A 15900-nucleotide genomic window follows, 5' to 3' on the forward strand; every position below is an offset into this window, starting at 1 on the left:
AACACCAATTCATTTTGTTTTAATTAATCTAGTCTGTGTGTTGGGGAAAAATGAAAGTGAAATTGCTTTAGTAAAACTATTAATATAGTACTGAAATGGGAAAGTACTAAAATTCTCCAAAAGGATCTTTTTAAACATTGCTCACCATCTCAAAATATGTAAAATACCTTCAATTTTGTCCTGGACTGAAACCATTCTTTGAACAGTTCTTCAATTTGTATTAACTTGTTCATCACGGGCAGCATATATTTCTATGTCTATATTTGTTATATATTATGGTAAAATTAGTTTTTATAAATCCATCTCCCCTACTAGATTTTATGATATTTGTGTGAAAGACTAAGAAAGCAGGAAGGAGGGAATGCAGCTTCCAGGAAGTTCTACTTTTTCTAAGATAAACGATCGGATTCTTTGGGAACATCATTCCCTCATAATGCCATCCTAAATCGCCAAATTGTAGCTTACTGAGTGTTTCATGTAAATGAAAGTGATTTGAGGCAGGGAAAGGAAATACTGAGGAGGTTTTCCACTATAGATAAAAGAGGGTAGACCTTGCCTCTGTGGACAAGTTTAAGTTTAACCCACCATGAAGTAAATTCAAGGAATTCTCTGTTGGATGAAAGGTACAAGACAGTTTCAGGGACTATCATTAAAATTTTTGACAAATTAGGGACCACTGAAGGTACCAGCTAATTCTCTGAGTTTGCAATTCTGACAAACTATCTCTTCTGCTTCTCCTTTAAAGAAAACTTGTGGCTCCACAGATGCTTCATGGCATTCTTCACATCTCCATTCCTCAGAGTATAGATGAGTGGGTTTAGCATCGGGGTGATGGTGGTATAAAACACAGACACAGCCTTATCCAGTGGAAAAGTGGTGAATGGGTGGAGATAAATAAAGATACAAGGAACAAAGAAGAAATTTACTACTGTCAGGTGAGATCCACAGGTAGAGAGAGCTTTGCGCCGACTCTCTGCAGACCGTTTCTGAAGACTAAATAGAATGACTGTGTAGGAGGTCAGAAGAATGAGGAAACACCCCAGAGAGATGAGACCACTGTTGGCCACCACCAACATATTGACCAGGGTTGTATCAGCACAGGCAAGTTTTAGGACCGGGTGGACATCACAAAAGTAGTGGTCAATGACCTGAGCATTGCAGAAGGGCAGCTGAAAGGTCAGTAGAGTCTGGACAAAAGAATGACCCAGGGCCCCCAACCAGGACAGTGATGCCAACAGGGTGCAAACATTGGTGCTCATGATGGTAGTGTAGTGGAGGGGGTGACAGATGGCAGCATAACGATCAAAAGCCATGACGGTCAAAACAAAAATCTCAGCACAACCAAAAAAGTAGAAGGTAAACATCTGAGTTATACAGCCCCAGTAGGAAATGGTCTTTTTGTCAGAAACAAAGTCTGCAATCATCTTGGGAGCTGTGGCTGAGGAATAGGCAATATCCACGAAGGACAGATTACTGAGGAAGAAATACATGGGTGTGTGCAGCCGGGGATCAGAAAAGACTGTAAGCAAAATGAGTAAGTTTCCCACCATGATCACGATGTAGAAGAAAAGGAATACGGCAAAGAGTATCAATTGCATCCCAGGGTCTTGGGAAAGTCCCAGGAATATAAACTCAGTGACATTGTTGACTACTTCCATGGGGCCCCAGGCAGAACTGGGATTGGCTCTGGTTCACTGCAAAAATAAGCACAAGTTATAACCACTGTAAGCATGGGCAAATGTAATAGGAACAATTGCATGAAAATATCTAAGTAATGCTACATATGGAAGAGACAATTCTTTATATTTTTTGAACATGGTTTATGTATGTTTTTCTCATTAATTTTATTGACTCACATTGAACATTTTGTTCCATTTAGTTTTCCATTTTGAGTTTCTCTCAAACAAGAATACACCTCCCCTTTCCTTCTCTCTTCCTCCACTTCCCTTCTTACCTACCCTGTCATCTCCGCCTCTCCCTTCTCCTCAAGGATTCTCTTTGGAATGAAAAAACTTAAATTATTTATTAAATGGATAAATTAAGTTTTGAGACCTTAGATAAAAACAAAAAGTCAGAATCTGAGATCTCATGTCTAAAATTCTGGACAAATATTTTTAATATAATATAGGTAAATGTTAAAAAAGTAACAGTTTATTTAACCAAGAAAAGACAACTCCATTTACAGCTTTTAAATTAGATTTAAAGTTTCAATGTAATTAAAAGTTAAGTTATTTTCAATGTCTGAGAACAACACAGACAGTGGCCTCCTGCTTACAAATAACTCCTGCTTGTAAGTCAGCATTGGGGGAGTGTGAGTCTAACCTTTGACCTGCACGTGAAAAGTTCTTCACTTGCCAGTAGGGGGCACATGAGGAGTGGTTAACTTATATGGAGAAATATTTTGTCCTATGCTTCTCTAAAGCATGGAAAAGTTTTAAAATGTTGAGGTTCATATCATTCTCAAGCCCTACGACTTGAAGAAGACCCAGATAACTCTGTCCATGTAATCATACATAAGAATTAGGAATAAAAGTTTCCATAAAGATAATACTTAAATGGTGATTAAAAAAATTAGTGTCCAATACCATTTTATAAAGTGTATATGGAGTGCTTAAGGCATTCTGATAAAAATATTAAATAAGAATAATCAGAAAAGAACTATTAAAAAGACAGATCATGAGACAAAATCTAAAGAAGTTCTTCAAAATAAAAATGACTTTTTATGATATATTGCAAACTACTAGCTATTCTCCATCTTTGCTAAGAACATAACTTTTCAGCATGGAAAGTGGAAAGAACACTGTCCAGGAGCTGAGGGGTGTAAGTTGGGATCTCTCCATCAACTGGATTACTCTGGGTAAAAATCTATCTTCTCTGAATCTGTTTTCTCATCCATAAAAGATGGATGATGAAATTATCATTTCAGAATTAAATGAGATCATCAGTGTAACTTCTTTGTATTTATTATTTTTCTTTATAATTTGAATCTATAAAGTAGGATCTCTATAAGTAGAATTTGACCTGTTCAGTTATTATTAAAAAGTTAGGCAACACTAGAAATTATTAAAATTTTTATATAACTTTATTCCTGAAATAATGAACTATAGTATCTTCCTCTCTTTAACATGGGGATACTATGAATACTGGTCAACGTTTACAGAACACTCTTCTATATGCAGGCTTTTGTGCTAAACTCCTGATGATGTTACCTCATCCTCATAACATCATAATTTTATTATCTGCATTTTACAAAATAAAGCACCAAAGGATAAAGAAATTTGGTAAATTGACCAACATAATGGTCAGAGATGCACATAATGCACATCCCTTTAATAAATTATAGAAATATTAAATAGATGATAGATAGATACTGTCATAAGAAAAACTGAATTTAAAAATTCAGTTGCTCTTTTATAGTGCAAAGTCCTTCAGTGGTAGAATACACTTCATATCTCTGAATTCTTTGAATATTTTGTACACCATACCAGAAGAGGTAAATTTTTCTTAGTCATCACCAACAGGAAAATCATAAAGATTAAAAAGGAAAGTTTAGGTAAATAGAAAACACTTAAGTTGTGATTACTATGTGCCAGATATAATTTTAACTGTTTTCTATATAACAATTCATTTAATTCCTATAACAATCTTATTAAAAGAGTACATCAGTATTTTCAGGCTATCAGTATTACCCCTTTCAAAAATAAGGAAACTGAAGCACAAAGAGTGTAAGAAACATGACCAGATTCATAGAGCAAGCAGTTGGCAGTGTTGGTATTTAAACCTATGTAATAGAACTTTTAAATTTATTTTCTTAACAACTTCGTGTGTGCTAGGTCTGATGGCATCCAAGCTACCAAATATATTCTCTCGTTTGAAAGTCTTAAACCTTTTCCAATACTCCAAAGAATATTGTGCTAATTGTGAAGAGTTTGGGTTTTTAACTATAATACACTATTTAGAGACAAGAACACAGTTGCAACTGGCAATATCATTATAGCATGCAGTTTGTGCCCACATTTTCTCAAAGTAAACTTACAGTGGAGTTGCAATAGCAAGTGATGTGATGCTGCTTGTTAATCCAGATTATTTCGTTTGACATGTGTTCCCAATCAAATGGAGGAGGTCCACAGGTAAACTATCACGGTTGTCAGTGATAAAGGGTAAGGTAGCCCAGGAGAGCTGGGGTCGCCTTTCCAGAAGAGGTCATACTAAGTGGAATGAAAAATGAGTTAGAGTTGACTTGATGATGAAGAGAGTTCAGAGTGGTTTGAGAATGTGAGCACAGAAGAGTGGACAGGGCAGGAGGGACATTCCAATCCTTGTGAACAGTGTATGTGAAGTGCAAATCATGACAACTTCCCTGAAGGATGCCAACCAGCTTGATCTGACTCAGAACAGAATCCACACAAGGAAGTGTCTGGAGATGAGACTGAAAAGAAGATCTGACCAGATCATAAAGGTTCTCGTGAGTTAAATTGAGGAGTTTGAAATCTGTCCTGAATAATTCAGAGCACCATAAGATTATATCACAGCAAAAGGGCAACTGGAATGGGAAGTGGTGGAGAAAAGCTAAAAAGAGGATGTCTTTAAAATGGAGACTACTGTGATGTTTAACTAAAAAGAACCAATCTAAAAAGAGGAAGTAAAAATGAGGACACCTGGAACTCAGTTTGCCTTTGCCAAGGTTCAAATTCCAGCTCTACCTCTTGCTGATGGTATAGCTTTTGGTAAGTTACTTAACTTTCCTTTGCTTCAGTTTTTCTCCAGAGTGAAATGTAGGCTGGGGGTGTAGCTCAGTGGTAAAGCATTTGCCCAACATGTGCAAAAGCTGGGTTTCGATTCCCAGCACACACACACACACACACACACACACACACACACAAAGGGGAAATCATGAATAAGAATACTACATGTCACATAAAGTGCTGTAAGAAGTAAATATATATCACAAATAAAACACTAACATACATGCTGTGCTTTGAGTGAATATGTCATCATTTTACATATCTTAGCTCCTGGAGAACTTGGTGACTGGAGGAAGAATGGGAGGCCCGATAGCAGTGATCTCAGTACACTAACCTCCTCACCATATTCATCACCTAATTCCTGTCACAGGAATATTATTTATTCCTTTGAATATATAATATTCAAAGGCACATATATTCCTTTGAGTGGAGCAATAGGAAATATAATTCATATTCCTGTATAGCTTTCTTTAAAAGTTCAAGCAAAGATATCTGAAGATGATTTGAAGGCACTTTAATCTTCCTGCTTGGTAGGAACTCAGCTTTATCTAGGATCTCCTTCATCAGGTCATAAATTAATCAAAGTCTAGAGTTCAGAATCTTCCTACTATCCTCATTGTGAGAAAGAACACATGATTTAAAAAGAGAACAAATGGGTTAGACTCATGGTTCCATCCATCTCTTCTTTCAGGCTTTGTAACTTTAACACAATTTTATTAACTTCTGTCAACTACAGAGTGCTTTTCTGTGAAATAACGCCACCCATGGTAAGCATCAAATTAGACAACGCACATAAAAGTGACATGCAAATCTAATCATTATCGCTTTAGTGCTGGCATTTCAGGATCATCAGTAGCAGGTATCTGAATTCTGTGCCACCACCTCTATGGAACTGATCATTTCCACTGACCTGTCTAGGTGCTTAGGTCAAATTTGATCTCTCCAGGACAAAGTCAGAGAATGTATACCAGTTATAATGGGATCTGTGTGTTAAAGAAACAAGTTTGTCCTTTAAACTCCATGAGCTTGCCTAAATTATTTAAAATAGAATGTGAGAAAGAACAAAAGAAAGAAAAAGGAAAAGAAGAGAGAGAGAAAGAGAGAAAGAAAGAAAGAAAGAAAGAAAGAAAGAAAGAAAGAAAGAAAGAAAAAAGAGAGAGAGAGAGAAAAAGAGGGAGGAAGGGAGAAAGGGAGAAAAGGACGAAGGGCATCTTCTGAAATCCTCTGAGAAAAAGATTTAATCTTAGTTCCTCCAGTGGGTGAGTTACAAAAGACAGAGCAAGCATTCTGAATCTCATCCTAACAGCAAGCTCCACCCGATGTAAAGCACATTGAGCAACAGTGTCCTTGACTTCAACATCCTTCACTAGACATGATGACCCATGTGTCTGTTTTCATATCTCTGGGCACTCAACATTAATTTACTATCAATCAATCAAAACCTGTTCCTCTCATGGTTCACAGTTGAGAAAACTATTAATTGTATGGAACTAAAAGGTAAGGAATAATAACTTGAGCAAGCAGATTTTTTTAAAGAAATAAGGTATCATGTCATTGATATTCTGTTTTATGCAGCACCAATATTAATTTATCCTTTCACCTAACAAATATGTATTGAGCACATTCTCTATTGTCTGGTATTGGAATGTGAACATGAAAGGATAAATAAAACTCAATACCTGATATAAACCCATTCATATTAGAATAATACCTTTAAATGACCTCCCCAAATCCTCTGACGAGGACATAGATTATGTAAGTCACCTACTTATATAGATAAAAAAAATCTTAGAGATCACTTGATTTCATGTCTCTCATTTAATGATTGGTAAAATAAATGAAGCACAGAGAGGAAATTGAATTACCTAGGTTTCACTGTTCTTGGTAAAACTGGGACAAAATTCCAACTGAAATAATATTAATTTGCCCTTTAAACTGTAATATAAACTATTTCCAGATTCACTTAGTGGAATTACTAGAACAGATATTGAAAAGCAAGCAAAGAATTTTGAGATTTCTCTTCGTCCTTGAATGTAATTTGAATCAATGAAAATTGTCCTTGCCTCTTTCACCCACGGTTAAGGGGTCACTGCAGATGGAAGCTCACTCTGGCTGCCTTCTTGGGTGTGGTCCACAATACAGATTCAACAACCTGAGATCTCAGATCAAAAAAAGTTTTTTGAGATAAAAATGTGAATATTCACACAAAAAGGTGGAGATCTGTACAATAAACAAATGATGCTTCTTCTGGGAATGTGCCTGCGTCCTTTCCTACAGCCTAAGATCCTGGGTTCCTTCACTCCTCTCTCTCTCTCTCTCTCTCTCTCTCTCTCTCTCTCTCTCTCTCTCTCTCTCCTATTTCTCTCATAAAATTCTGTGAGTTTCCATCCATGCCACGGCTTCTGGTGTTTTTGTCCACAGCAGCTTCCTTCTGTGTTCCTGGCTGCCCAGAGGAAGAAACTTCACAGCAATTTTTATGTACCATCAGAACCCTGAGGGAATTGCTGAGCAAGTGGTTGGGTGGCACCTAGAGATTATTGTTAGGCAAGTGTGATCTCCACTACATAACTTCTTGCAAAACTATGTTGAAGGCTGCTTGACAAGTAACTAGTTAATAAATAGGCAATTCCCACAGTTTTGCATAAACAACTCAAAGTTGGGACAGAGCAGGAAAAGGATAATGCTTAGTCTCATCACCAACCCAATCACAGAATAGTTTATTTGCTTATTAAACTATTAAAATATTTTACCCTATTTAAAATTTTGCTGCAGTCACCTAGAAGACATTGCCTTGGTCCTATTATTATGAATGTGTTTCTAAGGGATTTATGTCAAAGGGGCTTAACAGGAATTGAGGATTATACTTTTGAAATTTAACATAAAGTTCATCACTAAATCACAACATGAACTTTCAGGTGAAGTCTAAAAGTTCACCGGAAATGTCTGAATGATATAGTCATAACAAATATAGCATTTACTTTGGTTAGAGTGATTTTCTGAGGCAAAAAATGATTACCATGTTACCACAAAAAAAGAGTGCCATTTGTTGTTAACATTTTATTCCTCTAGGACTCTCTAAGTTACAAATAGAGGTCTTGTTTAAACAGGGACATATCTACTTGTGGCAGTTTTGTTTTTATCAGATTTCTCCACTCAAATTTCTTTTGAGATGGACAGTGTCACATACTTCAGTGAATGGCATGATAATATGTCAAAAATGAATAGTTCAAGGAAGCCTATTCATTAAGCAAAATATTAAAATAAAATCTGAATAAAGGGTGGAGTTTAGTTAATAATAATCATCAATATTGATTCATTAGCTATGACAAATATGACATAATAAGGTAAGACAAGAGGAGAAATGGCCTGAGGTATATAGACACTCTGTACTATCTTTGCAACTTTTCTGTAAATCTCAAACTGTTCTAATTTTTTATTATTTAAATTGAGAAATGATTGCATAAAAGCCTTGGAAGTGTATTATTAACCAGAACATTTTAAAAGCACTTAAAATGTGACTTTTTAAACATAATTTTGAGGGCACATGTATCACCTATCCTAAATTTCCTGTGTCAAGATTGCTTCAATATGACTAGGGGAATGTTAGGAATTTTGCTGTCACATGGCAGTGACCTGGATCAAGTTCATCTTTCTGCCTTGTGGTTCTCTAGAATCTAACAACTCTACTATTCTTTTGGCCTGCTTCCCTTTTAATTTTCTAGAACAATAAGTAATAATAGTAACATAATCCATCAGTTATCAAATTCTGACCATAGGTAGATACTTTTATTAGAACTTTACCAAGTATTGTTTTGTCCCATTTTCTGAGAGCCCTTTGAGGTAGATGCTATTATTGTCTTTGTTGTATAAACAAAGGGATGCTGAGAGGTTAAGTCACTGGTCCTCTGGTAAGGGGTGAAGCTGGAGCCCAAGGTGGTCATTGGACTTTGGAATTTGTACATTGAACCTCCCTGTTCTACTCACCCCCATCATCTGGGCTCACATCTTCTTTTAGAGGGCCATGTTACCACCCTCTGTTGGATTTTGAGAGATTCTATAATTGATATTTGGGTGATCTGTCGATCCTAGGGGGAAGACTCAAGGTGCGTACCACATTTCCAGACACAGCAAATGGTTGTAAATTTAATGAAAGGATAACCAGTTAATAATGAGTTATTAACCCATAATAATAAATTATTAACCCATTAAGTCTCAAGTTTTTAATTCTATAAATATTTCAGTGAAGATGACTCAGGTGCTAATAGGTAGTAAATCATAATCTAGAACTTAAATATGTTTTATTATCTTCTCATTGTATAATTAGAGTATATATCACATAATTATATTACATACTATATTTAAGTTTTTAATCTGATTTTGTGTGTGAATGCATGTGGTACTAGGGATTGAGTCCAGGGCCTCACACATGCTAGGCAAGTACTCTACCACTGAGCCACAACCTCCGCCCACACACAACATGTACTTTTGAGATAAGACTATAAATGTGGACAGTCTTACTTACCATGATGCATCTTGGAAATATGAAATCAATAATTCTCTCATGATTTCCTAAGTTAGACTTGACTTTGTCTCCTTTTAGCTATTTTAGTAAACCAGAGGGTCATAAAAGCTGGAAAAAAGACCCACCCAAAATATCTATGGAACACAGGGCAAGAGGACCCCAAGTAACATATATCTGAAAGTTTCAAATCAAGTTAACAAAATTTAACTATCATCTCATACTTTCATAATTACTGGAGGATCATTTTCCAATTTAAAATTCTCAACATCCTTGAATTTCCTGCACCAAAATGTGGCCATGTGAACAAAGCAGACTTTTGGCCCTCAGCTTCCAGCCCACCATTTCTCCTGGTTCACAACTTATCACAAGAAGCCTCTCGGGTATTAATGTGGATCCTGCAACCCAGATGTCCACGCCCTGCCACACACTTTACACAGTGTCCTTCAACTGCCTAGTCTAGGGGTACACATACAAGTGGTATGATCCACTATCAGAACAGACCCAAAGAAGAGGCTCATGTAGCCCCTGGAAGATGGCCATGATCTAAGCAGAAAACCACTGCATTGGACACCCAGACACTACCAATCCTGTGCAGTCTAAAAAGTGCGAACTATTTATTTATTAATAAGAAGAATTTTAGGGCACCGGTGTGGGCTGCAGCTGCAGGACGTTTCCCGGTGTGCGGGCCACGGAGCGCTCGGGGCCCAGCGAAGTGACAGGCTCAGACGCGTCTGGACTGACCCAGAGCTGGCGGTTACCATGGGCTTCACGGGGTTCGGAAAAAAAGCCCACACATTTGACTTGGAAGCTATGTTTGAGCAAACTCGAAGAACAGCTGTGGAAAGAAGTCGGAAAACACTGGCAGAACCAGTATTTGGAAGGCTGGGCCAGAGGGGGCTCCCAGAGCTGTATACACCACTGACTGTTGACCCAGACAGTATAGAAAATTGAGACATACAGTGAATGTGGCTGCTGCTGTTGAATCCCTGCTTTAATGAGTTGTATCAGACATTTAATGAAGGCCTTAATTTCCAGACTGGTTTGATACCATATGGTTGGCAGTTCTGGGTACCACCTCCGGGTCTTTGGAGAAGACTGACTCCTCTGCTTTCTTTGGATCTGATTCAGCTCATTCTTATGCTAGAGAAGGGGCTAGCAATCAGACAGACAGGACTCCTGGAAAAATTTAATTTAAATGAATATTGTTATCATACTTGTCATTGTTGGTTTAAAAATGATAAGTGGTTTAGTAGCAATATCTAACATTTAAGCTGTGAGCTTGAAACAAAATATTTTTGGTCTCTGGAAGAAAATGTGTGTGGCAAAAAGGCAGCTATGTACATAGACTATTTTGTTTTGTTTTTAACCTTCATTATGTGCGATTTCAAATCCACATGTACAGTAATTAACTACTATTTACCTATCACTCAGATTTTAACTGCTGTGACAATTCATAGCCAGGCTTGGTGGCACAGGCCTATAATCTTAGTGATTTGGGAGACTAAGAAAGAGGGATCACAAATTCAAGGCCAAACTCAACAAGACCCTCAGCAACTTAGCAAGACCCTGACTCAAAATAAAAATAGAAAATGTCTGGGAATGTAGCTTAGTGGTAAAGCACCTCTGGGTTTAATCCCCAATCCAAACAGGAAAAAAAAAAAAAAAAAAAAAAAGAGCTGTTCCATTTACTTCCTGTCTCTGATTACTTTGAGGCAAATCCTAGACATACTGTTTTATCTGTAAATATTTTAGTATGAATCATAAAGCAATAAGGATCCTTATAAAAACTTAACCAGAATACTTTCTAAAAGATAGGAAAAAACAAACCGTTTTTCCTTTTCTCACCTCACATCTTAAAAACCAAATGTGTGGAAGTTTTTCCTTAAACATCCATCAGTTCTTATATGAACACCTACTGGGTTTTCAGCAACTCAATTCATTTCTGAAACTACTTACCTGGAGACCTCCACAATACTGCCACCACTTCACTTGTTAATTGCAGGTCCCATATTGTGACCTGTATTTCTGATTCACTGACTATAAATTGGGGTTCTCATGACCCCTGCCTCCTCTAACTGTCCTCTGTGAGGACAACACAGAGCTCAGGGAAACACTTAACATTTACTGGTTTATAAAGGATATTCTAAAGGATAGAGATGAACAGCCAGGTGAAGTGATGTAGTGGGCAAGTTATGGGGTTTGGGTAGATGCAAGGTACACCAATCCCTAAGCTCCTCCACATGTTCAGTAACCCTGAAGTTCAACTGCAGTTTTCAAGAGGTTTTAATAGAACTTAATCTCTAGCCAACCCCCCTTTTTTCCCAGAGTAGTTCTGTTCTGAGGCTATCTAGGGGACCTACCCTAATTTACCTCAGCATAAACTGGTGTAATCAAAAGGGGCTCCTAATGAATAATAAAAGACAGTTCCTATCACTCAGAAAATTCCAAATGTTTTAAGGGCTCTGTAGTAGGGGGACAAAGATCAAATATATTTCATATTATATACTACAGTGCTATTATTACATCTAAAAAAATAAAAAATCAAACAGTTTTAATATCAGATGAGATACAAGGATGTTCTCTGAGGTATATTTACAAACATTTCAAGCATTTATAAACATTTTCATGAGTACTTATGCTGTCACAATTTTGGTATATTGTATTTAGTTCTTTATGAATGTCATACAAAATGCTCTGAACAGGGATATATGTTATTTAGCCATATAAGTTTTGTAGTCCCAGCAAAATAGGTTCTTGGTATATATTTGAGAGTATTTTAAGGTGACACAATCCATTGAAAAGAACTTGGCATATGGAGTTGGAGAATCTGGGTTTGAAGTTCAGCCCCACAGTCTACTAGACGAATAAAGCTGGATGGGTTATCTGATGTCTGATCCTTAAATTCCCTGTTAGGTGGATAAGATCAGATCTATCTTAGAAGGTTCTTGAAGGGATTAATGTGTTGGGCATAGTATCTTGTAAATAGTAGAGTATACCTTTTATGTATCATTTTTAATTCCTATTATTTTTCTTCATAAATCATGTATGTGGGCTGGGGTTGTGGCTCAGTGGTAGAGTGCTTGCCTAGCATGTGTGAGGCACTGGGTTCAATTCTTGGCACCACATATAAATAAATGAATAAAGTTCTATCAACATCTAAAAAGTATATTAAAAAAAGTATGTATGCACTCTACCTAAGAGAAATTTCAGAGTCATTAGCTTTTTACATTTCTGAAAAATTGTCTCAAGACCATTCTTAGATACTTATGAACAAGTTAACTATATTAAACTTTCTTGATTTAGTGTTAAAAAAAAGAATTTTAACATAGATCATTGGTTAAGCAAATATTTGAAGATTGAAACTGCAAAAGAGAATATGAGAAGTTCTTGCTTTTCTGAATATAATGCTGCCAACCCCAGATATCAACAAGACATTTAAAATGATTTCACAAGACCCAAATTTTGCTGTGAAAGAGGAACATCAGGAAAGAGGGATGTTATAGTCACCTTGATTCAGAGAGTCTGAAGCTTCGTGTCTTTACAATGTGCCTGGCTGATCCACAGCACCACTTAAATCTTTCTGTCAACCCACACAGTACTCTCTGGCTCACAGTTTCCCACTCTTTGGGATATTATCTTCAGGGTGTCCCTCTGCCCTTCAGGGTGTTCATTGTAGGCAAAGAACCTCTGTTGAAATGTTGAGTGTAGTAAAGCAGAAAGAGGGGCAGGTGTTCTGCCAGGGATGCCCTCACCTGGCCTGTGCTGAAATTTCCAAGTGGCCATCATGATCCTGGTCTGTGAAGAATCCCTCTGTATCAAAACTCATATACATAAATATATTCATACACAGTTTCTTAAACATAAAGTCTCAGCACAAAAACTGAAAAGACCTGATTTGTTCCAATACAAAATTAGCTTTTACATGTCCAAGAATATTGCAAATTAGCTAGAAAATCCTAGTAATTGTTGGAATTTCAGATATTTCTTTTTTAGGTACATTTTTCAACTAAGTAATCTGAAAAACTTCTCCATAGCCATTGATTAGGGAATAAAGTGAGAAAATTTTATAAAAATATTGCAAAAATTTTATCATTATCTTTATATTCAGCAAATAGAATAAATATCTTTCCATAGTCATAAAAGTTGCAAGGAGCCTTCCATCACAAATAGATAACTTTGAACATAAACATTAAGTGAACCTTTTTTCAGGGATCTCATAGTTCTGGCGCTCCTGTACAGATATAGTAGAAATCAAGAAATTAGTCCATATAATTTGGATAAATGCATTTTTCTGAGGAGAAAAAAAATTAGCTCAATTGTCTAAAATTACTAACTTTCTTGGTTAATTACATTTTTTTCTAAGCAATTTGGGCAAATGGCTTACAACTCTGAGTTCATTGGTAAAAATGAAGTTCAGTGATATTGTCTATTCCTCAGAGCACATGCGTGACCCAGGAGTCATGACCATGAGCACCTCAGGACAGGGAGAATGCTTCAAACAATAGGTCATTTCTTTTTCATTTTCTTTAGAGCCCAGAGCTCTCAAATATTACGAAGTTCATCAAGTTGACTGAACTACAATTTCACGTAAAGAAAAACTCAGAGTGAAATAGAGATGCCTCTTCCAGAGAATTCTCTGCAGCAGCACAGGGACGGCTTTCATGACCCCAGCATTCCCAGGCCTCTTTCCTTTACTCCCAAACATGATGAAGAGCACATGTCCATTCACCTGAGTCATCTGACCTTATATTTTTAAAATTTGGCACAGTATGGAACACAGTTCCTTGGTAAACTCTAATGTATGGGGAGTTCAACATTGTTTACAAGCTTTGTTAGAGCAAGGAAAAATGGAATTCACACTGCCTCAAAAAAGATTGTGATGAAATGTCAGGAAGATCTCACACTAGGACTCTTTAAACCCTGTAGAAGCAGGACACAAAAGGAGATGTAATGTCTTCTTTCACTGCAGTAGAGACATAGTAAAATGAATTGAATAAGTAAAGACTTGTAGACAGAATGATAGAAGGTTCCTCTGACCCTATCATTCAATTAACCTCCATCATTTGTCAGCCAGTAAATAATCCTGAGTTCCCTGCTTCATATTTACAGCCACCATGTCTCCCAACTCTTATCAAGAGGGATTCATTATAATTCTATGATACCTTGTCTTACACTGAAGTCACCAGAATTGTTTTCATACATGTACAGAATAAGGTAAGAGTGTCCCAAGAAAAACTGTTTTCTAAGTCACCTCTTCCTGCTTATCTTTTAACAGGGCAACAGGATGCCATGTGCTTTTTTCTCAGCTTCTTCATAGCTATCTTCATATCAGCATTTCTGAGAGTGTAGATGAGTGGATTCAACATAGGTGTGATCACTGTGTAAAACACAGAGAATACTTTATCCACAGAGAAACTGCAGAAAGGCCTCAAGTAGATGAATACACATGGCACAAAGATCAGGCTGACCACTGTTAGGTGGGAGGCACAGGTAGACAGTGCCTTGCTCCTGCCTTGGCGGAAGCGAGTCCTCAGGGTGATCAGGATGACAGCATAAGAAAAGATCAAGACCAAAAAGCAGATGAGAGACAGCAGTCCACTGTTGGAGACCATCAGCACCTCTACCACATAGGTGTCCATGCAGGCCAGCTTGATGACCTGGGGAACATCACAGTAGAAGTTGTCCAGTTCATTGGGGCCACAGAAAGGCAGCTGGATGACCAGAATGACCTGTGTGATAGAGTGGATGAAACCCCCACACCAGCAAGCAAAAACCAACTGAAGACACAGCTGGTAGTTCATGATGGTCAGGTAGTGCAAAGGATTGCATATGGCAACATACCTATCATAGGCCATAACTGTCAGCAGAAACATCTCACTGGCTCCCAAAAAGTGCAGGAAGTAGATCTGGGTCACACATCCTAAAAAACCGACAGTCTTGTTCTGCTGTAGGAAATCCCCTAACATCTTGGGCACAGTAATGCAGCTCAGGCACAGGTCAATGAATGAGAGATGACCCAAGAAGTAGTACATAGGAGATTGGAGCAGGTGAGCATCAGCTCGCACTGTTACCAATATCAACAGGTTTCCCAGGACAATTGCAACATAGAGCAACAAAAATATTAAGAAGATAAATAGCTGTAGCTCCCAGGAGGATGATAGACCCAGAAGTACAAATTCTGTCACTTTAGAGTCATTTCCTTTTTTCATCAAGCCAAGAGTACCAAAAGACCTAAAGAAAGAAGAATTGGGTTGGAACAAGAAAATGTAAATTAGACAAAAGGAAAAAATGAAGAAAATTTTTTATTCATCTTTATGTCTACACCACAGTGCTTACTGCATAACAGAAGTTCAATGACTGACCAAGAAAGGTCTATGAGAAAAATACTAAGAAAGATAGTAAAGTTCTCATCATGACATTTGTGTTTTAAAAACAAAAAATGTGGTATATTTTGCTATTTTACATCTATGTTAAATTTAAAGTGTTAGTAGAGGAAAAAGTCTGACCACACCAACAATGTGAAATGATTTTCTAGTTGGAGTTTAAATGCCATCTTATCTCCTTTTGAAGTTGTAAGTTGTGTTTTTTAATTTCTCTTGAAACACCAAGAAAATGGTACCCTTGAAATTGACA

The 15900-nt window shown here is 37.1% G+C and overlaps 2 protein-coding genes across 2 annotated transcripts; both read right to left on the reverse strand.

Annotated features, from left to right (window-relative positions):
- Positions 1 to 719: 719 nt before the first annotated feature.
- On the reverse strand, positions 720 to 1658 carry LOC124976495 (olfactory receptor 4S2-like). The gene has a single exon (XM_047539360.1). It carries the CDS (start codon positions 1656 to 1658, stop codon positions 720 to 722), a length of 939 nt encoding a protein of 312 aa, XP_047395316.1.
- Positions 1659 to 14528: 12870 nt separating this feature from the next.
- Positions 14529 to 15482, reverse strand: LOC124976496 (olfactory receptor 4Q3-like). Its single transcript, XM_047539361.1, has one exon. The coding sequence runs from the start codon at positions 15474 to 15476 to the stop codon at positions 14529 to 14531; it is 948 nt and encodes a 315-aa protein (XP_047395317.1). The 5' UTR covers positions 15477 to 15482.
- Positions 15483 to 15900: the final 418 nt, after the last annotated feature.

The sequence above is a fragment of the Sciurus carolinensis genome, chromosome 2 (genome assembly GCF_902686445.1).
Source record: "Sciurus carolinensis chromosome 2, mSciCar1.2, whole genome shotgun sequence".
NCBI classification, from domain to species: domain Eukaryota; kingdom Metazoa; phylum Chordata; class Mammalia; order Rodentia; family Sciuridae; genus Sciurus; species Sciurus carolinensis.